Source organism: Neoarius graeffei, chromosome 11 (assembly GCF_027579695.1).
Source record: "Neoarius graeffei isolate fNeoGra1 chromosome 11, fNeoGra1.pri, whole genome shotgun sequence".
In the NCBI taxonomy this organism is placed as follows: domain Eukaryota; kingdom Metazoa; phylum Chordata; class Actinopteri; order Siluriformes; family Ariidae; genus Neoarius; species Neoarius graeffei.
The window spans coordinates 49,315,813-49,342,282 of NC_083579.1; the positions used below are offsets into that span (position 1 = coordinate 49,315,813).

A 26,470-nucleotide genomic window follows, 5' to 3' on the forward strand; every position below is an offset into this window, starting at 1 on the left:
TTACAGTTTTGTTTCATATCAAACAGAGAGTCCTGCACTGGCCCAGTCTTCCCATTGCGCTATATAAAGAGACAGAGGATTGAGTAAGAGCTTGGAGAGAGCCAAACCAAGGGAGGAAGTGGTGTGCGAGAAACCTGCTGTTTTCTGCAGTCAGCGCCAGGCTATGCAGCACTAGAACCGACGGAGCCCTAGAACAAAGCCAGGGAAGTCGGAGTGGCAAAACGCTACCACAAAAACCAACCAGTTGCAGGCTGACGCTGGATCAGATAGCATCAGGCAGTTTCAGATCTCCTACAAAACTCTCGATTCCCGTGTGACACTTAAGACTGTGGTGTGTAGGCCGAGAAAGTAGCCTTTCAGGATACAACTTCCCTAATGCACATCTCTTCTGTGCTTTCTCTGTACTGCTAACAGGCCAACGAAACAGAAAGCTTTGTTTTCTGTAATACTCTGGGCATTTCTCTGATCAACCATCACTGGCTTTAAGGGCCAATCAATACACAAACATACTCATGGAAACGCTCACGCAAACTTATGCACAAAGTAGTTTCCTACATGTCATAACATTTTGTTTTTAAAAAATTGTACAAAAACAGTGTAGGAGAATTGCAGTGTGCTCCATCACAGGACATGATGCACACACAGACTCAGGTGGTGTAAGTGGTTAGCACGGTTGCCTCACAGCAAGAAGGTTCTGGGTTCGAGCCCAGCAGCCGGCGGGGGCCTTTCTGTGTGGAGTTTGCATGTTCCCCCCGTGTCTGTGTGGGTTTCCCCCACAGTCCAAAGACATGCGGTTAGGTTAATATGGGACGGCCTTAAGCTGAGGTGCCTTTGAGTGGCTCTCCCGGGCGCTGTTAGCATGGCTGCCCACTGCTCTGGGTATGCGTGTGTGCTCATTGCTCACGTGTGTGTTCACTGCTTCAGATGGGTTAAATGCAGAGAGGAATTTCACAAGTGTGTGATGAATAAAGTTGTGCTTTCTTTCTACATCTCGGGCAATTTAGTGTAGCCACCTACCTGCATGTTTTTGGACAGTGGGAGGAAACTGGAGAACCTTCAGGTTCTTCACTGTCACGGAGAGAAACGCCACACAGACAGTATGTATGTTCTGACCATTCTGTGAAATGACAGAATATTTGAAAAAGATTAACTGGATATCTTAACAAACCAGTGCATACACATGGCTGTCTCTGGACACATCTCACTGGGAAAATCACCTGGTCATTTTCAAGTAGCATGTTTGTGGAATTTGGCTTATTGAGGATGCAAATGGACCCATTTTAGGTCCCTGGGGATCCAAATTTCCTGCAATTCACTGCAATTTTACTCACATTGCTCTCAGAGAAGAGTAACACAGTCATTACAAAGTTTCAGAGTGTCCTCTAAAGCTAACTCTCACTAAAAATCTATATGATCCACAAAGTGAAAGAATAGCTCATGAAGTAAGGAGAAACGCACTGCTTTAAAGATCCTACTTAGGTGTGACATAGTTAATGTCTCACAATGTCTACACACACACACACACACACTGTAAAGCAGGTGATTTAGATTACATGATTTTTTTTTTCTTTTACTGATGTCTTGCCCATAGATCTAAATTCCTGTTCAACCAGTTAATTTGACATTTTGACATTGATCTTTGGGACTAAAGCTCTTCTTGTTCAGCCCCGAACCTGACTCCAAAGTTACTTTCATCTTTTTCTCTTTTCATATTGATACAAATTTCAGATCTGCTCAGCATTTTTATACATGCCACAAAGCATGGTATGATGTTAATTGCTTAATTATGCTATGCAGTACACCTGTCCAGAAATATCTGCTGCTCCACTCGATTAATTTAGGTTTTTTTCTTTTAATTTGTCACCCATCTGTATATACATTTATTTATGTTTGTTTGTTTTCATTTAAGAGACCTAAGCTTCTTTAGGCGGCACGGTGGTGTAGTGGTTAGCACTGTCGCCTCACAGCAATAAGGTTCGGGGTTCAAGCCCAGCGGTCAGCGGGGGCCTTTCTGTGTGGAGTTTGCATGTTCTCCCTGTGTCTGTGTGGGTTTCCTCTGGGTGCTCCGGTTTCCCCCACAGTCCAAAGACATGCAGGTTAGGCTAATTGGTGGCTCTAAATTGTGTGTGTGTGTGTGTGTGTGTGTGTGTGTGTGTGTGTGTGTGTGTGTGTGTGTGTGAGAGAATGATTGAGAGGAGAAAACCTCTATAATTATCCAGTAGAAGGCAACGGGAAACCACTACTATAATGTTGCCTAGAGACTTTGATGGCTGAAGCCGTCAGAGAGGCCACGTCACTGTAGTGATATGCCAAAATGGATGGATGGAAGCTTCTTTAAATGATAAAGATTTCATCTCATCTCATCTCATTATCTCTAGCCACTTTATCCTTCTACAGGGTCACAGGCAAGTTGGAGCCTATCCCAGCTGACTACGGGTGAAAGGCGGGGTACACCCTGGACAAGTCGCCAGGTCATCACAGGGCTGACACATAGACACAGACAACCATTCACACTCACATTCACACCTACGGTCAATTTAGAGCCACCAGTTAACCTAACCTGCATGTCTTTGGACTGTGGGGGAAACCGGAGCACCCGGAGGAAACCCACGCGGACATGAGGAGAACATGCAAACTCCACACAGAAAGGCCTTCGCCGGCCACGGGGCTCGAACCCGGACCTTCCTGCTGTGAGGCGACAGCGCTAACCACTACACCACCATGCCACCTGATAAAGATTTCAAATATCCAAAAAATTGGCTGCTGGATCTTAACCATTTAAACTGTCTTAAAGTGGGGTCCAGGGATCCCAGTGTATCAATACTGCATATACACTGTATGTCTTGGGGATTATATTATTAATTTAATTATGTTATGACAGTGAAGATCACATTTAATTACTATTGTAGTTATTCAGGTGGCTGTTTGTTTAGTTATCACAGTTCTAAACCTGGATGGTCAAATGAAATGAATGAACAGTCATTTTAATTCCAAAGCCCAATAGTTTAAAAACAAGCATAAATAATGTCAACTTAACAGCACAGCCCAAAGAGTTTTATTCCTCTTATATCACAGTGATTTGCAAATGACTGCAATCTTTATATTATTCATTAACAGCAAACAGCTTGAGATTATACAAGTGTCTTGAACTGTATTCGATGAAAGAACACAATTCTTTAAAATAGTATTCTGTCAGTTGCTGTTTTGGTGACAGTGGTGGAGAACTCTAACACATTTTGAGACAATCAGGCATTTCAGAAGAAATCAATAAGGATGGCACAAGGAAGAAGAAGAAGAAACCTTTATTTATCACATGCACTCTTCAAGCACAGTGAGATTCATCCTCTGCATTTAACCCATCTGACACAGTAAACACACACACACAGGGCAGTGGGCAGCCACACTACAGCACCCAGGGAGCAGTTAGGGGTTCGGTACCTTGCTCAAGGGCACTTCAGCCCAAGGCCACCCCACGTTAACCTAACCTGCATGTCTTTGGACTGTGGAGGAAACCGGAGTACCCTGAGGAAACCCACGCAGACACAGGGAGAACATGCAAACTCCACACAGAAAGGCCCCCACTGGCCACTGGGCTTGAACCCAAAACCTTCTTGCTGTGAGGTAACAGTGCTAACCACAACACCACTGTGCTGCCCCTGGCACAGCAGGTAGTGTTTCCACCTCACAGCTTCATGGTCCCAGGTTCAATTCTGAGTTTAGGTTTAGGTACGAGGTGAGGTATCTGTGTGGGGATTCTGTACATATTCTCTCCATATCTGTGTGGGTTTGCTACAGGTTCTCTGGTTTCCTCCCACCTCCTAAAACCATGCCTGTAGATGGCTAAGATAAGTTGCCCAGAAGTGTGAATGAGTGTGTGTGCATTATTTGCATCCCATCCAACATGTATTCCCACCTCACATCCAGTGTTCATGGGAGAGACTCTGGATCCACCATGACGCTGACAAAGATAAACAGTTACTGAGAGTGAGAGAGGAAATGAATAGATTTAAATGAATGCCAGTCATTTTAAACCCAAAGCTCTGTAGCTGAAAAACAAGGATGAAATAATTCCAATGTGAATGTAACCACAGTCTCATCTCATCTCATTATCTCTAGCCGCTTTATCCTTCTACAGGGTCGCAGGCAAGCTGGAGCCTATCCCAGCTGACTACAGGCGAAAGGCGGGGTACACCCTGGACAAGTCGCCAGGTCATCACAGGGCTGACACATAGACACAGACAACCATTCACACTCACATTCACACCTACGGTCAATTTAGAGTCACCAGTTAACCTAACCTGCATGTCTTTGGACTGTGGGGGAAACCGGAGCACCCGGAGGAAACCCACGCGGACACGGGGAGAACATGCAAACTCCACACAGAAAGGCCCTCGCCGACCACAGGGCTCGAACCTGGACCTTCTTGCTGTGAGGGGACAGCGCTAACCACTACACCACCGTGCCGCCCCTGTAACCACAGTCATAAAAAAAAAACTGGATACTCATTGGGTGTGTTTTCTTTGTAATTAACAGATTAATTAATTAACCCTTTTTAATCTGAAAGGGATCCCAACTGCAACTGTCTGAGACCATCTAAAGCAAAAGTTCTCAAAGTGGGGTCTATGAAGCATACCTGATTTTTTTTTTTTTCAGGAGTGGACTAGCCATCCACTATGCTCAAAGTTATTATATATTGTTTGCTTTTTATAGTTATTAATCTGTTTAACTGGTGACTTGGCTTGAATGGATTTATTCTAAATCTCAATAACTCAAAACAAGTACACCTAGAAATAAGGTCAGCTTGGACCTGATGTGCTCTGGAATAAAAAGCTCTGCTGCTATATAAATATTTTTGCATGTTTAGAATTATTTGGATTATAATTGAAGGGCTTATTTTCAAAACCTGCTAAATTCATTTTAGAAAATGTGCTAAAGCATTAAATGAACTAAAAATCTTATTGTCCATCCTAATAAATAAGTAATTCATAAATAAATAATAAATAAACCTTTTAGGGCGGCACGGTGGTGTAGTAGTTAGCACTGTCGCCTCACAGCAAGAAGGTCCGGGTTCGAGCCCAGTGGCTGACGGGGGCCTTTCTGTGTGGAGTTTGCATGTTCTCCCCATGTCTGTGTGGGTTTCCTCCAGGTGCTCCGGTTTCCCCCACAGTCCAAAGACATGCAGGTTAGGCTAATTGGTGGCTCTAAATTGACCGTAGGTGTGAATGTGAGTGTGAATGGTTGTTTGTCTCTATGGTGGGGTTTACATTAGACCGTATCAGCGGATCATCAGATTAACGTTTTTAAAACGATTAGTGTGCACACAGCAACACTAATACACGATTCGCGTGCACACAGCAACACCAATACACGGATACGCTCGGCTCCGCAGGCATCCTGCGCTCCAAATCACTCCGCCCTGAACAGCGAGTGCCCTCTGGAGGGTGCGCACTCCGGCCCTGCGCAGCTCACAGAGCGCGCGAGTGGAGTGCACGAGCAGTGATTTGGGACTGAGCCGCTGTGTGTGTGATCCCAGTGCATATCACTTACCACTTGCAAGTGGAAGGACGGCAAGCCTAAAGACAATCATAACTACACAATGGGCAGTATTTGCATCAGTATTTGCAGTATTTTCATACTTTTATACTCTTTAATGAAAGGTGATACAAGGCGGAAGTCCGCGCCGTTTTTCAGCAGTCACGTCACATGACCAACGCCAGCGAATCAGGAAGGTGGATGTCACAGTGACGTTGTCCAATGACGACGCCAGCTAGAGCTCAGCACAGCGTATCCACGTATTCTCAATGTTTACACAGCACCGGACCAAACACGATCTAGATTGAATATGTGGACCCTGGCGGATTCCCGTTTCCCGGCGTTTCCAGGCGTTTTAATGTAAACGGACAGTGCATCCGCGAAGAAAACGAGACAGATACGGTCTAATGTAAACTTGGCCTATGTGTCAGCCCTGCGATGACCTGGCAACTTGTCCAGGGTGTACCCCACCTCTCGCCCATAGTCAGCTGGGATAGGCTCCAGCTTGCAACCTTGCAGAGGATAAGCGGCTACAGATAATGGATGGATGGATAAACCCTTTAGGGCCAACATTAGGAGCCTATATAAAATTTTATTTTGTTTCCAAAATTCTAGCAGCTGTCAGGTTCAAAACTCACAAAGTCCTTCAGACAGGAGATTCTGTTCTGTCACATGCAAATACCACTGCATGGTTTGTTTTGAAAACAACAACATGGTAATATTGAGTATAGAGATTAAAATCCTTGTGTGTCTTACAAAACATTGTTTTTGCAGCTTTACTATTTGTAACATTAAGTTAATTTTATCATAAATGTTAATGCAGCACCAGAGGTGGACAAAGTACCCAACTTCATTACTTAAGTCACAGTACAGATCCCACTAGTCAAATGTTACTCCAATACAAGTGAAAGTTGTCCAGTGAAATTTTTACTTAAGTTAAAGTTCTGAAGTACTTCTTTTAGAAATACTTAAGTATTAAAAGTAAATGTTCTGTCAACACATTGTTGTATTATTGCCACAACACTTATAATACCTCATGCCTCTGAAGCAGCCGACTAGATTATTTTGCAAATTCACAAAATGAACGCATGCTGTGCCATCATGGTGGTTTAACGTTAAGCTAGCTAGTCAGTGAAGCTCCACCTGACATGCTAGCAAACTCTTTTCAAACTCAAAATCATATTGGGTAGCTAACGTTACTAGAAAAGAAAGATTTCTATGTTTTGTTTATTGGGCAAGATTATGCTAAAATATATTTCTGAAAGGACTTCAGAGAAGTTAATGTTATTCATGTTAGTGTAACGGTGGTGTAGTGGTTAGCACGGTCGCCTCACAGCAAGAAGGTTCTGGGTTCGAACCCAGTGGCCGGCAAGGGCCTCCCTGTGTCTGCGTGGGTTTCCTCTGGGTGCTCTGGTTTCCCCTATAATCCAAAGGCATGCGGTTAGGTTAATATGGGACGGCCTTGGGCTGAGGTGCCCTTGAGCGAGGCACCTAACTTCCAACTGCTCCCCGGGTGCTGTTAGCATGGCTGCCCACTGCTCTGGGTATGTGTGTGTGTGCTCATTACTCGTGCATGTGTGTGTTCACTGCTTCAGATGGGTTAAATGCAGAGAGGAAATTTCACAAGTGTGTGATGAATAAAGTTGTGCTTTCTTTCTTTCTTAAAAATAGAAGATAAAATGGTCTTTAAAAATAAATAAATAAAAATGGGCGGCACGGTGGTGTAGTGGTTAGCGCTGTCGCCTCACAGCAAGAAAGTCTGGGTTCGAGCCCCGTGGCCGGCGAGGGCCTTTCTGTGTGGAGTTTGCATGTTCTCCCTGTGTCCGTGTGGGTTTCCTCCGGGTGCTCCGGTTTCCCCCACAGTCCAAAGACATGCAGGTTAGGTTAACTGGTGACTCTAAATTGACCGTAGGTGTGAATGTGAGTGTGAATGGTTGTCTGATACCCCTTTTCCACCAAATCAGTTCCAGGGCTGGTTCGGGGCCTGTGCTGGTGCTTGTTCACAACTCGTTCAACTTGCGAGCCAGCTGAGAACCAGTTTGCTTTTCCATAGCTCGCGGTGCTAAGGGAAGACACATCATTACGTCACTGTATACGTCAGTTACGTCGCTGCGTTTGCATAAACCTTGGCGCAAACATCGAAGCAACAACAACACAGAGAAGAAGAAGCCGCAACAACAACAACAACAATAATGGATGACTTCATGTTTGTACAGCTGCTGCTTCTCGTCACTTAAAAATGGCGAACTTTCGCGGTCTTGCTATTGTTGTTGGTCTTAACAACTCCGCCCCCCCACTGACGTAAGCGGTTCTTTCCTCTGGCCCAGCAAAGAGCTGGTGCTAGCCTGGAACTGGTTTTTCTGGCCCCAGAGCCAGTTCTTTGTCAGTGGAAACAGAAAACCCGGTTCCAAACTAAGCACTGGCCCTGAACCAGCCCTGGAACTGCTTTGGTGGAAAAGGGGCATGTGTCTATGTGTCAGCCCTGTGATGACCTGGCGACTTGTCCAGGGTGTACCCCGCCTTTCGCCCATAGTCAGCTGGGATAGGCTCCAACTTGCCTGTGACCCTGTAGAACAGGATAAAGCGGCTACAGATAATGAGATTATATATATATATAACATAACCCTGATTCCAAAAAAGTTGGGACAAAGTACAAATTGTAAATAAAAACAGAATGCAATAATTTACAAATCTCAAAAACTGATATTGTATTCACAATGGAACATAGACAACATATCAAATGTTGAAAGTGAGACATTTTGAAATTTCATGCCAAATATTGGCTCATTTAAAATTTCATGACAGCAACACATCTCAAAAAAGTTGGGACAGGGGCAATAAGAGGCTGGAAAAGTTAAAGGTACAAAAAAGGAACAGCTGGAGGACCAAATTGCAACTCATTAGGTCAATTGGCAATAGGTCGTTAACATGACTGGGTATAAAAAGAGCATCTTGGAGTGGCAGCGGCTCTCAGAAGTAAAGATGGGAAGAGGATCACCAATCCCCCTAATTCTGCACCGACAAATAGTGGAGCAATATCAGAAAGGAGTTCAACAGTGTAAAATTGCAAAGAGTTTGAACATATCATCATCTACAGTGCATAATATCATCAAAAGATTCAGATAATCTGGAAGAATCTCTGTGCGTAAGGGTCAAGGCCGGAAAACCATACTGGGTGCCCGTGATCTTCGGGCCCTTAGACGGCACTGCATCACATACAGGCATGCTTCTGTATTGGAAATCACAAAATGGGCTCAGGAATATTTCCAGAGAACATTATCTGTGAACACAATTCACCGTGCCATCCGCCGTTGCCAGCTAAAACTCTATAGTTCAAAGAAGAAGCCGTATCTAAACATGATCCAGAAGCGCAGACGTCTTCTCTGGGCCAAGGCTCATTTAAAATGGACTGTGGCAAAGTGGAAAACTGTTCTGTGGTCAGAAAAATCAAAATTTGAAGTTCTTTATGGAAATCAGGGACGCCGTGTCATTCGGACTAAAGAGGAGAAGGACGACCCAAGTTGTTATCAGCGCTCAGTTCAGAAGCCTGCATCTCTGATGGTATGGGGTTGCATTAGTGCATGTGGCATGGGCAGCTTACACATCTGGGAAGACACCATCAATGCTGAAAGGTATATCCAGGTTCTAGAGCAACATATGCTCCCATCCAGACGACGTCTCTTTCAGGGAAGACCTTGCATTTTCCAACATGACAATGCCAAACCTCAATTACAGCATCATGGCTGTGTAGAAGAAGGGTCCAGGTACTGCAGTCCAGCCTGCAGTCCAGATCTTTCACCCATAGAAAACATTTGGCGCATCATAAAACGGAAGATACGACAAAAAAGACCTAAGACAGTTGAGCAACTAGAATCCTACATTAGACAAGAATGGGTTAACATTCCTATCCCTAAACTTGAGCAACTTGTCTCCTCAGTCCCCAGACGTTTACAGACTGTTGTAAAGAGAAAAGGGGATGTCTCACAGTGGTACTCAACTTTTTTGAGATGTGTTGTTGTCATGAAATTTAAAATCACCTAATTTTTCTCTTTAAATGATACATTTTCTCAGTTTAAACGTTTGATATGTCATCTATGTTCTATTCTGAATAAAATATGGAATTTTGAAACTTCCACATCATTGCATTCCGTTTTTATTTACAATTTGTACTTTGTCCCAACTTTTTTGGAATCGGGGTTGTACATATGAAACTGTGATTTAAAGAAATTGACTTGGCAGGTTTTGGAAATAGGTTTAAAATCTATATTGATGGGTCCGTGGGATTTGTTTTACAGTTCAAGGGGTCTTTGGCTGCATGATGTTTGTAAGCCTCAGATTTCGACCATAAAATTTGGCACCCCCTTTCTGGGGCACAAAACCAAACAATAAAAGGTGAGGCCACGCCCCCGAGGGCTCGAGGTAACTACACGAGTCGCGCGCCGCACTTTTAATATGTGTAGTGGTGCACGCGCCTGGAGAGAGAGAGAGAGAGAGAGAGAGAGCGCTCAGGGTCGAGCGGAGCGCTTCAGTAAAGGCTGACTCGGATTTGGACGCGCAGAAGGAGTGAGAGTCTGTTCAGACGAGTGTCCAGAGCTGGTGTGGATTAGACCGGAGTGCTGTAGAAAGGAAGTCACGTGTTTAGCAGAACTAGACGTTACCGATAAACCCCGCTGAGGTAACAGAGCGACTATCGGTAACAGTGTTAGGATTAGATTTTATTAGTAAAAACTACATTTCTGTACTCTGTCTATAAGGACGGAGAAGAGTGATGTGGGAAAACATTACTTAGAGAAAGAGAGAGAGAGAGAGAGAGAGTATGTTGGGAAATGAGTGTTGTGAGTTTTCAGGGAATTCCCATGCGCTCTCAGGACGCCTTTGTTGACCAGTGGAGGTGGAGGAGAGCGCGCGTGCAGCTGCACTGAACCGGAAGAGCAGCGCGGTGGGCGGGACACAGACACTCAGACGCCGACCCGCCGAAAACTTCTCAACTTTCTGGCAACTTTGTAATTTTTTTTTTTTCCGGCACGTCTTAAAAGATCCGCACATGCCGTAAGGAAAAATGCACCCATTTTAAAGATCTGGTGATCAGTGGAGACAATCAAGGCATTGAATTTAGTGGAATATATAAACACAGGAGGTGTTTAAAGCCCGAATGCAGGTTAGATTTTACATGATTGTGGCCTCAACCAAGAAGAAAACAAATTTATATTCAAGTAGAGTGCGTGCGTAATTACGCATATTAGCACTTTTATGTATAGCCACGTATATATGCAGGGTGACTTCAGCATCACTTGATTTCATTTAAAATGCAGCTGTTTTTTTTTTTTTTTTGCACGACTCGGGGTGGATGACGAGTTCTGCCGAGTTTAACGTGACCCAAATCAAGAAATGCAAATGGCTGCAGGTGTGCGGGCCCCGGAGCGTTAGAGACTCCGAGGTGTCGGGATCAGCTCGGATCTCTCAGCACTCTGCGCGCGCGAACCCGCGGCCCCCTTGTCTCCATAGCAGCCGCCCGAGCGGCGCCGCGAGATTCGGGCCGCGGGGCCGCGCTGAATGGGTGACGTCACGTGCCTGGCGCCAGAGAGTCTGCGAGAGCACGAGCTCGCTTCTCCTCTCTCCACCCTACACTGCACTGAGCTGATCTGCTCTGCCGAACCGGGTGCCAATTCATCACCTGTCAGGAATCAGTCAGGGCGCCGTGCGAAATGTACACAGCTGTGAGAACAAAAAGAAAAGAAAAAAGGCGGGGTCGGGAGCGATCGAGACAGAAAAAATACCCCGATCGCACCAGATGTGGACAGGATCTTAAAGAGTCCCAGATCTCATCATGATAGAAAATACGCCAAGGAGTGTGTGGCGCCCTGGGATAGTAAATGTTGCGCCTGGAGCGCAGTGAAGCGCAATGCAAAATCAAAGATTTAAATATAAACACTCAGCCCTCCATGATTGATACAGGTAGAATATCATCCATGCTTTTGTTCTGGATAGTTAGAAATAAGATTGCATGCAAATCAGTGCATTCCAGCACATAAGCATCGCACTGCATTCCAGCACACTTCTGCAAAACGTCTCTCTGGTCAGATCAGATGGAGGTTGGACAGGAAACCTTATTTGTCTCTCAGGTAACCTCCTGATTACAGCTGTAATAAAGCTTAAGGTATATGTTATGCCTGTTTGCTTTAGATTTATTGTGCATCTACACTTCAAAATCTACAATGCTGTAGTAATATTTACAGCTGGGGCTAGGCAGACTGTCTCTTTCTCTCTCTCTCACACACACACATACACACTTACTTTTTTCTTTTGCAGCTGGAACAGTAGGTCTTACACTACACATTAGCACCAGAGTATGATTATTATACCTAAATAATGTATTAGTTCCTATCCTTTAAAAATCTGGAGACAGTGAATGTGTTCTATTGCATTTCACCACGCATGAATTTTACTTCAATTAAAAATTGTTGAAAAATCTACATGGGCATTACATTCCTTAAAATAGGCTAATCCTGATAACCTGATAATCAAGAAGGATGAGAGACAGTCCTCAGGGCTTAAATACGGGCCTCGTTGACAGATGCAGTGTGTAAACAGGAGCACAAGCAATCACAGCAACACATTTCCAACCATTTAATCAAAGATCATGAGTAGAAATAAAAAAAAGTCAATTTGGACTGGATCACCTGACTTTGGCTAGAACCTATTCGCACCCATAACCATTACAGCTACCTATGCATGCATGCATGCAGGAGCATCTTTTATAATATTACAGCTTGACAAATAATAGGACATTTGATTAAATGATCAAAACCATGTAGATGTTGTCTATACATGCAGGTAATCATATAGGTATTGACACGTGAATTAACAGAATCCTGTTCCAGTGTGTGATTGCTGTTTGTTGTTCTGTCTTGGAGGAGTGATTCGGATAAAACGACACCTCGGCACTGAACCAGTCTCTTGTGAGGAGTGAGCGACTCTCCTGATCAGGAACAGGTATACTGAATTGCGGAATTAGCTCTGAAAGCTGAAGGTAGTCAGTCAGCAGCACGTCGCGCGCGCGCTCACTGGTTAAAAAAAAAAAATGAGGAAAAGAGGGGCGGGACTTGCGCGCTCGCTTCACGGGCCAATAGCGTGGCGAGAGAGAGATGATTGACGCGAGGTACCGGTCCAATCCACGAGGTCTACAACACCGCGTCAAAACCCACCCAGCTGGGTATATATTCAGCGATGACAGCTTGTTAATCCAGTGCGTTTGCTTCCACACTGCCGCAAGCACAACTAGGACAAATAGTAATAATCGAAGTAGCCTATTATCTAAAAATCGTCTCGCCATACAAACTTCAGCATGAAAGCTATAAGTCCAGTGAGGTCTTTCCGGAAAAGCGGTGCGAGCGTGACGGAGCAAAGCCTCGGAGTGTCTCGGATGAAGAGCCCCGCGGATGACCCTCTCAGCCTGCTCTACAACATGAACGACTGCTACTCCAAACTGAAGGAGCTCGTGCCCAGCATCCCGCAGAACAAGCACGTGAGCAAAATGGAGATCCTGCAGCATGTCATCGATTACATCCTGGATCTGCAGATCGCCCTCGACTCCCACTCCGCGATCAGCAGCAGCAGCAGCAGCAGCACTCTCCATCACCCCCGAGCCGGCCAGGGCTCCTCCAGAACACCGCTCACCACCATCAACACAGACATCAGGATCCTGTCCTTACAGGTGAACCTGCTGGGCACCAGCACGCAGCACAATAGTGAGCTTTAGGCAGTGTGTACAACACACAAATATCTATCTAAAGACACGATATCTCACTTTATAGATCACAAGCCTTTCGGTTTAGCAGTGTTGTGAATATTCTCGACTGTATATGTCCATATAGCCTATCTATATAATTGGGTTATTTTACTTTGAAATGGATTATAAACCTGAATAATAACTGTCTGTCTGTCCTCGTCTTGTCTTGTCTTGCATGTTAGACGCCGGAGTTTCAGTCAGACTTGATCACAGAGGACAGTCGGACACTTTACCGTTAAACAGGTAAATATCTCTCTCTCTCTCTCTCTCTCTCTCTCTCTCTCTCTCTCATCCAGATGTTATGAGTTGACTAGTTGGTTAAATGGCAGTCCAAGTGAAAATGTTGCTATTATAAATGTGATTGCCTAATCCACAGGTAAAACAAACCAGATGTTTAAAAAAAAAAAAAAGGATATCTATTGTCAATTTGTACCAAGTCTGTCAAATCGGATGTGATCAAGTGACGTTTTTGTTTGTTTGTTTTAATATCATGTGCAGAAGTGTGTGTATGTGTGATCATGTATCAAAGATGGTCTGCATTTACTAGACGATTCATAAGCATGAACTAGCAGCTTGTCAAAGTATCTCCTATAGTAGCTACTTTTACAATTTTTTTAATACTAGTTAATAATCTATCTGGGCTGCTATTGAAATTCTGGTCAAATATGAAAAATATTAGCTCGTTTTTTCCTTTAATCTCAATATGGCAAAATAGTACTAGGCATACTGTTTAAAGTGTCATGGATATAAACAAACTGGACTTTCGCAGCTTTTATGTTCATACTGGACATAAGGATGGATCCGGATTTAATAATCCCAACCCTGTGTCCTGTCAGTAGTCAGACAGCAGGAGTGTTTCCTTTCCTCTGGCCGTGGTTAGAGCAGCTCCATCTGCTCCGCACTCTCTGTGTGTGTGTGTGTGTGTGTTTTGGTTAAATGCTGGAGCCGCGGCTTCCTCTGTGGCGCCAGACTGTCCGGATCTCCGGCCTGTTTGTTCTGTGTGCTAAATGCGCCTCTCTCTCTCCTTTCTTTTTCTTTCTTTCTCAATTTCTTGCAGGTGTTTGCTTAAGCCGTGAACACACAGGACCCGGGAATTGAACCGATCCTCTCTCCCCCTCAACACGCTCAATTTCTGTTCTCGCCTGGATCTTTTTTCCCTCCTGAATGAAGAGGACAATGTATGTGATGTGTTTCTTGGTTCGGACATTGATTTTATTTATCTAAAGACTCGTTTAGTCTTTGTTTAGTTCTTTTTTTCCCCCCCTTTCAAGACGAAGAAGCACTATATTCCCCAAAGCGGGAGGGAAACCGGAATGGAAGATGTCGCATTCTCTTAAATGTGGCTGTTTTGGTGGTGAAGACGGTGTGAATAGAAGCCGGTGCGCTTCAGTTACTGTACAAAGTTTAGTCTCTTTGTTTTTCTTTTCTTGTTTTTGCGACATTCTTCGGGCACGTGAAGGACTGGACGGCCAACCTGACATGCGCGTGAAACCTCGTGAACTCTCTCCGAGTTGTATCCTGTATAGTTGCAGTCGCTGGCCTCTGCCACGCTGCAAAGTGTCATGCTGTATTTAATTATGCTGAAACTTTTTATAAAAGTAATTGTAAAGCGTACCTTTTTTATATATAAAAAATAAATCAAATGCTTTATTTGAACACACGTCTGTTGTAGTCTGTAGGCCTGCTGGAGTTGTGTGTGATGGTGGCGCGCGCCGGACAGATGTTCATGCGACATGTATAAAACTGTTCACCCGAACTGAGCTCATGTGTGTCGACTGTCAAGACTCCTCGAAAAGGTCTGAGATATTAAACAAGTTGTTTATAACCTGCATTTGGTTTCGTTATATTATGAAGGGGAATAACACTGCCCCATTTTAATTAGCTCATGTTATCGTGAACACACTCAATGCTACACTGCACCTTTTGTTGTTGCTTATATTATGTACCTTTTTTTTTTTATCTTTAGGCCTACAATTTTAGACTGTGTCTTAAATGTACACTAAGCACCTATGTACTTACAGGTAAATAATATGCTACTGAAGTTAAAGGTTAAGGGTACCATCTAGGCAACAAGGAATGGTACAGTTTGGTACTTTTCCTCCCCTGAGGGTGAAAGGTACTTGTGGTGTTTGGTTCTTTCTCTTTTGATGCTTATAACCCATTGTTTCTTTTCCTCATGACTTTTGACATGTTCCTCCTATAGACTAGATCTCTGGGTCTGGCTTAATTTAAGCGTACTAAACCACATTAATGCACTAAATCTAGTAGGATATCAAAATAGTACATCTATCTGTAGTGGCACAGTATGAACTGATTATTCAGTAGGCTGTTAGTGTGCAGTATTGGTGCTACCATATTAAACACTACCCTGGGCTAAATGACTGTCTGTGGTGGTGTTGTACTATAGTTTAGGACACCGCTTGGACTTGGGCTCAGATGAAACAGCTTCTGTTAGTTCTGAAGTTAAGCTTCTTCCTATCTGGTGCTGTTTTCTACCAAGCGCACACAGTTTTATTTTTTTAATGAATTAATTGGCTTATGTTACATTTAACACATTTCAGGACTTTTTATGAACAAATCAAATCAACCTGACAAGTCTGGGGAGAGAGGGGATGAACAATAATGGCTACTAAGGTTACAAATGTCTATCATGGAACCCCCAAACCACTGTTATTACTGAGAATGTGTAATGGAATTTTTTTTTTTTTTTCAAGGCTTGGAGTGTCTACTTAAAATAAAAGGGCCTCAATGTGAACCAGCACTCACTGCTCTATTGCGCTCATGCTTAACCAGTCTGAGTACGAGTCATTACAAGGGCTGTATACTGGAACCAGCACTCACTGGTTCTTTCTTGAAGCACAACTGAAATGTACACTAGAGACTGGTTGAATTTATGAAGAGTGCGCCACCTACCGGAAAACTCATCACATACACCCCGTACTACTACTTTTTACATCTTTTAATCACGTCTATGTAGGGTCGACATGGACAGTGTTGTGCTTGTGGTGATGCTATTTTATGGGGCTCGAACCCTAACCCTCTGATCCATAACCTGTTGAGCCAATACAAGTGGACTCGGCCATATGTCAGTTCAGTGATCTAGTATTTAGATACTTGTTCCTGACATAATTAAAGTCTGTGTGCCAAATTAGAGAAGCTCTAATGAAATACATCAGCATGTGGGCTATTAGAATTATTTTCTTGACGTTTGGCCATAACAGCGTTCAGCACAAGATGTATCTATATAGTCTATTCCACTCTGGCTTAAAATACAACACACAAAGCTTAGGCTTATGCATGCATCCGAATAATGTCTAACATTAATTATAAAGGACAGGAAAGGCTAGTACAGAGAAGCTGTTATTAATGACTGGACAATGCAGAAGAGACATCACTGTTTCAAGTGAGTTTGATGATTAAAGGGAAGAGAAACTATTGTGATACGAGTTGTCAGTAATGATAAACCCTTTCCTGATAGATTTTACATGGTGAATGAATTTCATATTACTGTGTACATGACAATTTGCTCTTGGTTGCTGTAGTTAAGAACAAACACACGCGCGCGCGCACACAAAATGCTTTGTACACCAGGAACATAAGTATTTGAAATGCAGTCTTTATTACTTCCTGAAACAGTCATGCATTTTGAGGAAATGTACTCATCACACAGCATATGATTTTTATTTTTTTTTTAATTCACTAGCTAACACTAACATGCATGGACGGCTTTACAAATTATTCATAAACAATAAGCACAGCATTTACATTCAGTGTACTGAATGATCACTTTGAGAGGTTTTTACTTAACACGAGCATTTTTCTCTTCAGTATTCTAACATTTAACTATCCGCCTCTACGTTCTCAATGATCTAATGTAAATTACACTTCCTAATTCCACAAGTAATAGACCATGAATGACCCCAGTTGCAGTACAGCCTACAGTAGTTACAGTACTAAATTAGTTGACAATTGCATTATTTTCTAGCACCCTACTGACCACAGCTGGCTGTTACGCCTGAAAATCTTCCATTAAATCCATAGACTTATTTACTCAATATCTCCATGTTGCACAATTGTATATTTATCACAAACAGAATAGCAACTTTCTTTGTACCATATTGAATTTATTTCATTAAAAAAAAGAGAAAAACACCATCCTGCTCTTTATAGCACGCTCTCTCGTTCTTCACTGCCCTTGTCCTGCGTGGTGTTTGCGCTCTTTTTCATTCGCACTGTGAGAAGGTTGTGGTTGAGCAGAGCTCTGGGGCCAGTGCTTGGTCCCGGAGAGATGATAAGGCTGCGCTCGTCTCCGTTATTGTTGTTGTTGTTGATGGGCGACTTGTTGCTGGCTGCCTGGTTCAGGTTGGTGACAGCTTGCGTGTGTGTGTGTGATGTGGCCCAGGTCTCCTCGGGGCTGCTGGCCTCAGACAAAGCTTCTGAGCAGATGGACATGCGTATTGTGGTCACAAGGTCTTCCTCTTTTGACTTTTCATCCTCTTCCTCACTCTCCTCATCCTGTAGTGAATGATTAGAGGAGCTGTCGCTGGACCTCATGCCTGAGTCCGACGACTCTTTTTTGTCCATTCCGGCAGAGACAAAGCTCTTTGCCTGCATCTCCTCTTGCTGCCCTTCCCAGAGGAGTGTGGCATCAAGCTCCTCAGGCACACATTCCTCCTCATCCTCTTCGTTGGGTACACTGTGGTAGCGCGGCCCTGGTCCCTTGGCACGGCTCACGGAGGGTTTGCGCTCTGGTTTCTCGTCCTCCTCCGTGATTGGATGGAGAAGACCAGAGTCTTGGGCAGTGGAGTAGTCCATCACACTCTCTCCTGTTTTAGAGTTTCTCTTGAAGGATTTGCGGCCTTCCTGCTCGCCATCCTTGGCCTTGTCTTCTGATCTCTCGACCCCAGAGCCGCCTGCCTCCAGCTGGGCCATGTGAGAGATGTAGTCTTGGTAGGCACTGCGGTACTCTGCTTGCTGCCTGTCAGTTAACTTACTAATGTCATTGGATGACTCCTGAGAATTCAGACTGGACATGCTGGAAGTCCTGTGGGTCACAACCTGGAGTGACAAACCAAAGGTCTGTGAACAGTGTAAAGGAATATTACAGCTCACAAATTCTTCCCTTTAAAAACACAGTCCCATCTCTGAAAGGATAATTAATACATTAATTTTAATTGTTTGACTGAGGAATTCACAAAACCTCTACCATGCGTCACAAAGGTTTCCCACGTCACTGTTTCCCACAGATTTGAATTATAGTTGGTGTTTATATATAATTGTTTTTTTCTCCATATATTTTTAAGTGTGATGGATATTGAGTAGATGCTATAAATATATTAGTTGTTTTAATTTATCACCTTTATAACGGTTACTTCTACACTCTGTTCGCTTTCTGTGTCTACTGACTAACTCCTGAAGAGGCCAAAGGTAACTCCGAAGCAGCAGGAGATCCACAGCTCAGATGGGAGAAGTTGTTCACAGGACAACTGCAGCTCAAACACTACACAGATCTGGCCTTGATGGAAGCGTGACAAGTCATACGAAATCCCATTTGCCAAAAAACATGTTGGACACTGCAAGTCTGGAAAAAAGTTTCTCTGGTCTGATGAGAAAAATCATCCTGAGAACGCCATCTTTACAGTGAAGCATGATGGTGGGAGCATTAAGCTAAGAGTTAGCTTTCGCCTCTAGGTTACTTTTCTGACTCCCTCCTTACTCAGTCACTAGCACTTTGTTGATGGCCTCAAAAAACTTTCGTCGTTTAATAATGGGTTTAATGGTGCTCAGCGGGATATTCAAAGCTGGGGATGAGATTTTAGAACCGAACCCTGATTAATACTTTTCCGGAACGTTGTCCTGGACTTGGTATGAGAGCTTCTTGGTCATTGTGATGCTGGTTGTTTTGGCATGATCTCTTTCTTTAAAAAAAAAAAAAGAGAACACTCTTGGGCCTTCCAGGAACAGATGAATTTCTGTTGATGGCCTGTGACACTTTAAATTGCACGATGGTGAACTCCATTCGACTAATTATGTGACGTCTGATGGCAACTTGTTGCACCAGAATTAATTTAAAGGTTTCACAGCAGAGAGTAAATACTTGTTCAATCACAATTTCCATTTTTCATTTGTAAATACACTACCGTTCAAAAGTTTGGGGTCACCCAGACAATTTTGTGTTTTCCATGAAAAGTCACACTTTTATTTACCACCATAAGTTGTAAAATGAATAGAAAATATAGTCAAGACATTTTTCTGGCCATTTTGAGCATTTAATCGACCCCACAAATGTGATGCTCCAGAAACTCAATCTGCTCAAAGGAAGGTCAGTTTTATAGCTTCTTTAAGGCCAAGTTTACATTAGACCGTATCTGTCTTGTTTTCTTCATGGATGCACTGTCCGTTTACATTAAAACGCCGGGAAACGGGAATCCGCCAGGGTCCACGTATTCAATCCAGATCGTGTCTGGTCCGGTGCTGTGTAAACATTGAGAATACGCGGATACGCTGTGCTGAGCTCTAGCTGGCGTCGTCATTGGACAACGTCACTGTGACATCCACCTTCCTGATTCGCTGGCGTTGGTCATGTGACGCGACTGCTGAAAAACGGCGCGGACTTCCGCCTTGTATCACCTTTCATTAAAGAGTATAAAAGTATGAAAATACTGCAAATACTGATGCAAATACTGCCCATTGTGTAGTTATGATTGTCTTTAGGCTTGCCATTCTTCCACTTGCAAGTGGTAAGTGACGCGCATGCCCGATATGCACTGAGATCACACACACAGCGGCTCAGTCCCGAATCACTGCTCGTGCGCTTCACTCGCGCGCTCTGTGAGCCGCGCAGGGCCGGAGTGCGCACCCTCCAGAGGGCACTCGCTGTTCAGGGCGGAGTGATTTGGAGCGCAGGATGCCTGCGGAGCCGAGCGTATCTGTGTATTGGCGTTGCTGTGTGCATGCGAATCGTGTATTGGCGTTGCTGTGTGCACGCAAAACGTTAATCTGATGATCCGCTGATACGGTCTAATGTAAACCCCACCTAAAGAGCTAAACTGTTTTCAGCTGTGCTAACATGATTGTACAAGGGTTTTCTAATCATCCATTAGCCTTCTGAGGCAATGAGCAAACACATTGTACCATTAGAACACTGGAGTGAGAGTTGCTGGAAATGGGCCTCTATACACCTATGGAGATATTGCACCAAAAACCAGACATTTGCAGCTAGAATAGTCATTTACCACATTAGCAATGTATAGAGTGTGTTTCTGATTAGTTTAAAGTGATCTTCATTGAAAAGAACAGTGCTTTTCTTTCAAAAATAAGGACATTTCAAAGTGACCCCAAACTTTTGAACGGTAGTGTAAGTGTGCAAATTATATTTATTTCCCCATTTCATTATTATGGGCTATTTTGTGTATATTAATAACATAATGCCAATCAAATCCGTTTCATTTCCAGGTTGTAACACTACAAAATAGGGAAACGCTCAAGTGGCAAAGCCCTGTAATATCAAAAATTCTAGACACTGCAGCGAGATGTGCTTGGTAAATGTGGAGTGACAAGTTTGTGCACAACTAGCCAATTCTATGTGTCAGGAACGGGCTTGCACATGCAGCTCTGCGTTAAATGTGTGCGTGTGTGTTGTGAGGCAGTCCAGCCCTTCACTTCCTCTGCTCATGCAGGTCAGAGAACACTCCGTTTGTCACCCAGTAAACCACAGGCGAGTTCCACTCTTCTGATAAACTACTAAAAAGCAGAAGCTTGCTTCTGCTTCTTTGTTAGTCAAGAAAGCTGCTATGGTGAAAATGTATGTTTCTCTGAAAGTCTATATGTGCAGGGGCAGGGCGGGGGGGTGTTTGTGTATTTATAACTATAGGGCAGCACAGCCAGTGAATCTAAGCTATATATTAATAGATTCTGACTGTGAGCATGTGTTTAGGATTATAGACGTGAATTTGTGCAGCGACTGTCTAAATACTTACCTATATATAAACTTGGTGTTATGTGAATAATCCGGTCTCGTTCGGACGGATAAGATACACCTATCTTATAGATGGAGCCAAAAAGCCTGCCTTGCCTCATTAAACCAAGAGTGTGTGACTGACAATGCTAGCGCCTTTGTTCTCACGATGTCAGCTGACTAACTGTAACAGAAACTTGCACTTCTGAATCTTACAGCTTGCATCAGTCTCTTCTGGCCTCCTTCTTGAATAATCTGTTTACGACCAACCATTTGTTGGGCATTTTTTTCCCTTGGCCTACAATTAAAATCCATTGATGAACACATTATGCATTTGTTGACAAATATAGTAAATGAGACAAGGAGTGGGTCTCATTCCCTTTGTGTTAATAACTGTTTAGTTAGTGAGCCTTTGCAACACATTTTAAAGTTATTACTTTCTAACCCTACGTTCATTTTCAGGAGCGACAAAGCAACAGACGACCGTTCATTTTCTACGGACGTGTCCGACAGCACAAGTGACCTTTGAATTGAGAATTGCTATTCTATGTAAATTAAGCTTGCTGTATTAAAGTGACATCCAAACCTCTGGCTCGAATAATTCCTCCGACCAATCTTATGGAGCATGTGGTCCAACATTTTTTTTTCAATTCCCCATTCACAACTTTAGTTTCTGCCTGCAGTTAGTTCCCATTTAATGCGTGATGCAAAAATGGAAGAAAAACGTATAACCTTGGTTTCATCTTATACTGTCATTTACAGCCTCTGTAAATGAAGGGAAGGGGAGAAAAAAAAGCTTGAAAAGAAGTAGCTGAGACGCTTTGGTGAGTGTGTGTGTGGCTAATATGGTTAGCTTGCTTTGCTAATCTATCAACAAAGCTAATATGAAGCCTAGCTTGTCTCGTCTCATCTCATCTCATTTTCTTCCGCTTATCCGGGACCGGGTCGCGGAGGCAGCAGTCTGAGCATGGAAGCCCAAACTTCCCTCTCCCCAGACACCTCGGCCAGCTCCTCGGGAAGAACACAGAGGCGTTCCCAGGCCAGCCGAGAGACATGGTCCCTCCAGCGTGTCCTGGGTCTTCCCCGGGGCCTCCTCCTGCGGGGACATGCCTGGAACACCTCCCCAGGGAGGCGTCCAGGAGGCATCCGAAAGAGATGCCCGAGCCACCTCAGCTGATTCCTCTCGATGTGGAGGAGCAGTGGCTCTACTCCGAGCTCCTCCTGAGTGACTGTGCTTCTCACCCTATCTTTAAGGGAGCGCCCAGCCACCCTGCGAAGGAAACTCGTTTCAGCCGCTTGTATCCGCGATCTTGTTCTTTCGGTCATTACCCAAAGCTCATGACCATAGGCCTAGCTTGTGACATGTAAATTAAACTCGAGTACATTTTACACAAAAGTGACTTGTATTGTATTGTACAGGCTCTCCATTTTTGCTGCTTCTTTAGTTTCTCATCAGGAAAAAAAAAAAAGCTGAACAGTGCATGCAACAACACCAGCAGTCATTACACACCCACAAGAAATAAACTACACTGTGACTGACTTGTCACCTGCTAGCATGGATGTAAAATAAGGACTAAATGGATGGATGGATGGATGGATACCATGTTTATTGGTTGAACTGATCAGAATAGAGGTTGTAACTTGGCACCCACATTCCAGTGGTTGATGGGGGGTCTGGCGGGTTCCTCCAGTCCGGCAGTGCTGAGTTCCTCGAAGCTGAGGTTCAGGCTGTATTGTAGACTTCTGTGGGGAGCTGCTGTAGAACAGACAGGAGGAGGTTCAAGATGAACCAACGCACTGCTGCTCTGCTCACTAATCTTTACACATTCCTCCTGCAGCAGCTGACTCTCCACCTGCCGCTGCTCCAGCACCTGGGGAACAGGGACCACAGAAACAGAAGAGATCATGCGCATTCACCTGGACGTTAGTTAAAGAAAACACAGCAGTGCGCAAATTATCTAACACCTAGGAAATGTTGGGTGGTTCATCAATGGTATGCTAGATTTGGTTAAGTTGCATCAGAAGTCTGATTTCAAAAAGCATGTTCCTTTGGTTGTGGACAGGTTGTAATATATAAAGAATAAAACATGACCAGGCAGGCTGTTCTACGAAAATGATCAACAGTGGGGTGGGGTGTCATAACCCAACATAAAGTAGAGGGTTGTTTCCACCCAGAAGTGGATTATTTTCCACCTAGCAGGTTACCTGGTGTTTCCCGGGTTTTGCAAAATCCTGGGTTGCCCCCAGACTTCCATGTCAAATTTGTTGAAGATCCGTCGAGAAATGGTGATGTTAACCCAAGACAAGCAAAAATCCAAACATCCACCATCCAGGGGCCCAAATATGGAATTTCTGAGTTCTGCCAAATTGTGGCTCTCTCCTGTACCTGTGTGCCAAGTTTAGTGAAGATCTGTCAAGAGTTTGTGTTGATAAATGTAACGTGAAAAGCACTGAGGGAGGGGGTAGGTGGATGTTGTGCCCCCCAGGGACCTCCCTGGGGCCCGTACGTCTCATCTCATTATCTCTAGCTGCTTTATCCTGTTCTACAGGGTCGCAGGCAAGCTGGAGCCTATCCCAGCTGACTACGGGCGAAAGGCGGGGTACACCCTGGACAAGTCGGCAGGTCATCACAGGGCTGACACATAGACACAGACAACCATTCACACTCACATTCACACCTACGGTCAATTTAGAGTCACCAGTTAACCTAACCTGCATGTCTTTGGGGGAAACCGGAGCACCCGGAGGAAACCCACGTGGACACGGGGAGAACATGCAAACTCTGCACAGAAAGGCCCTCGCCGGCCACGGGGCTCGAACCCGGACCTTCTTGCTGTGAGGCGACAGCGCTAACCACTACACCACCATGCCGCCCGGCCCGTACATGAATTTTGTTTATATCTGCAAAATTCCAGGTCATCCCCGGACCTACTTGCCAAATTTGGTGAAAATCCGTCGAGAAATGGCGATGTTGGCTCAAGACAAACAAACAAACAAATTTTGCCGCTTATTACATAGATAACTGACCATCCTACATTGCAAACGCTTACAATTTTATTTTAAAGAATGACATCATACTTTTATCTGTTTATTAGTTATATTTAATGTTGTGCAACATCCACAAAACAAGTTAGTTCTTATCACGTTATCACAGCTATAGAGCTGTAAACATTTGTTCCCTCAATCGGCTTCTTTTTTCTTTCTCTGTTAACAAGATTTTAAAAAATGCAGCCTATCACGCTACCAAGAAAGCGCAAAGTCCTCCTTCCCGAAGACTCAGAAAACTTACAGGAACTGCCTTTCTGCTGACCGTTACAAAATGCTGACACTGTAGACTCCTTCCAAAAATACTTACAGTAAATCTCTGCACAGAAAGCTTAATCGACACTTTCAATCAATCAGAATCACGAATTGAACGGCGCTGTATAAAAACACATAGCATTATAGCACAACGAAGGAAGGTTACTGATGACGTTTGGATTAGTGAGCAGTGAATCTGGTCATTCAGTGTGTCTGTGTATCTGTCCTGTGTGTTTCCCATTTCCCACAGACACGATTCTGAATGTGATAAATGCTACTTTCTTGTAAAAGTCAAGCTATTCAGACCTTTGAGTGGATGCTGAGCTCCCACTGACAATAACCTTCGTTCATTCTGAGAGCTGCCATCTTGGACCAGATGGCTGCCTGCTTGTTGGCAACACAACATTCGTTTGTGGTAGCACAAATGGAGATCTGATCAACACACACTACATGTTTTCCTGATTGCAACCCCATGCCGGATGTTTTGTCGAAAGACGGATTGTTTAAAAAGCCCGAATCGGGCATTAAGAGTGGGGGAAACTCAGAAGACATAATATGAGGAATTAGAGAGAAAGTTTGCTTTTCTGTCATCTGAAGGAGTAAATAACAATCCTGTTAATGTCTTACCACTGCTTTGAAGAGATGCCAGTCCCCAAAATTCATGTTCATCTCCTTCTTGAGCTCCTCCAGTTGACATTGGCATAGGACACGGCCATTCACATTCGCCTGGGAATGCAAACATTCACAAATTAACCATTTAACTGATTATGAAGCTCTTCCGTGCAGCTTTATTTATTTGGACCTGCACGGTCTTTGGGAAAACAAGAGGCAAGCTTGTGTTTGGTGCATGCTAGTGCATTCTGAAGGCCTGAGTGCTTATGCTTGTACTACAATAGAGATCTTTCAGTAGCTGTTGCTGCACAGCTGTTAGGTTGGATAATGGTCTGAAGGCATTAGTCATGTCATTGCCAATGCTCAGATGGTGATTGCAGGAAAACAAGGAGATAAAATCTGGATACACCAATGTAGCTGATAAAGCTGGTTATGACCAAATTATTAAGGGATAACACATGACAGACCATGCTGTTATCGGAAAATAATCCATGCCGGGGTGGTGCGATATGCCCCAAAACAAAATGGAGGAATAATTGAAGTGGATCACTTTTCATATAACAATCACAGCCTGAAGTGCGTTATTTGCTTTTATACCACGGCGATTTGCTACATGTCAGCCTTTTTAATTATTCATGGTTACGTTTAATGGTATTTAACATCTGTGAGACAAGCTAATTCCTGTCATCACTTACACTATAATCAATAAACATTATAGTGTTTGCTCGCTAGCCTCTCCTGTAATCTTCCTTGAAGTAAATCAGATAAGCGTTATCAGCTGATGATGTAACAGGGGTTGTTGAACGCCACCATGTTTTTTTTTTTTTTGCAGCCCGATTGTGTTCCATACACAAATATCAGTGTTCTGTTTTCACAGTAAATGTGAGAAATTTGTTAATCACAGAAATGTTAAAACCTGTCACATGCCTTTTTTTTTTTTTTACTGACAAGGTCCTGGTGCATGTTCAGAGACATTCTAAAGAACTGGTCCACAGTTCCACTGGCTAAACTGTTATGTAATGATACAAAATGTGGGAGTTTCCTAATGCACAGCTTCTAAAGAAAAACTGCAGAGGGTCTTTCCCATTTTGTCTCTGTGTTTGAGAAAGTCAAATTCTTGAAACACAGCATGATATATCAATTATTACATGCCGTTCGTGACGTGTTGCTTGTAGCTGTAAAATTTGAGTGTGTAGCAGCTCAACTGAAGCATGGCATTAATCCTAGTACCCGTAATGTAGCTTCTGTTTAGTTCATTACGATCATTTCCTCCTTGGACT

The 26,470-nt window shown here is 43.7% G+C and overlaps 2 protein-coding genes across 6 annotated transcripts in view; one reads left to right on the forward strand and one right to left on the reverse strand.

The window, feature by feature from the left end:
- Window positions 1-10,004: 10,004 nt before the first annotated feature.
- On the forward strand, window positions 10,005-14,977 carry id2a (inhibitor of DNA binding 2a). Its single transcript, XM_060934092.1, has 3 exons — window positions 10,005-13,246; window positions 13,504-13,564; window positions 14,379-14,977. Exons 1-2 carry the CDS (start codon window positions 12,878-12,880, stop codon window positions 13,558-13,560), a joined length of 426 nt encoding a protein of 141 aa, XP_060790075.1. The 5' UTR covers window positions 10,005-12,877; the 3' UTR covers window positions 13,561-13,564; window positions 14,379-14,977.
- Window positions 14,978-16,941: 1,964 nt separating this feature from the next.
- The window catches only part of kidins220a (kinase D-interacting substrate 220a), a 108,801-nt gene continuing 99,272 nt past the window's right edge, over window positions 16,942-26,470 (reverse strand). For 3 of the 5 annotated variants that reach the window (XM_060934096.1, XM_060934093.1, XM_060934094.1), the window contains 3 exons: window positions 25,206-25,304; window positions 22,931-23,149; window positions 16,942-18,400 (listed from right to left, as the gene is read on the reverse strand). In XM_060934096.1, the coding sequence (XP_060790079.1) occupies window positions 17,486-18,400; window positions 22,931-23,149; window positions 25,206-25,304 (1,233 nt within the window). In that variant the 3' untranslated portion in view covers window positions 16,942-17,485. The remainder of the gene's footprint in view (window positions 18,401-22,930; window positions 23,150-25,205; window positions 25,305-26,470) is intronic. The other 2 variants (XM_060934097.1, XM_060934095.1) reach the window with 1 other exon arrangement.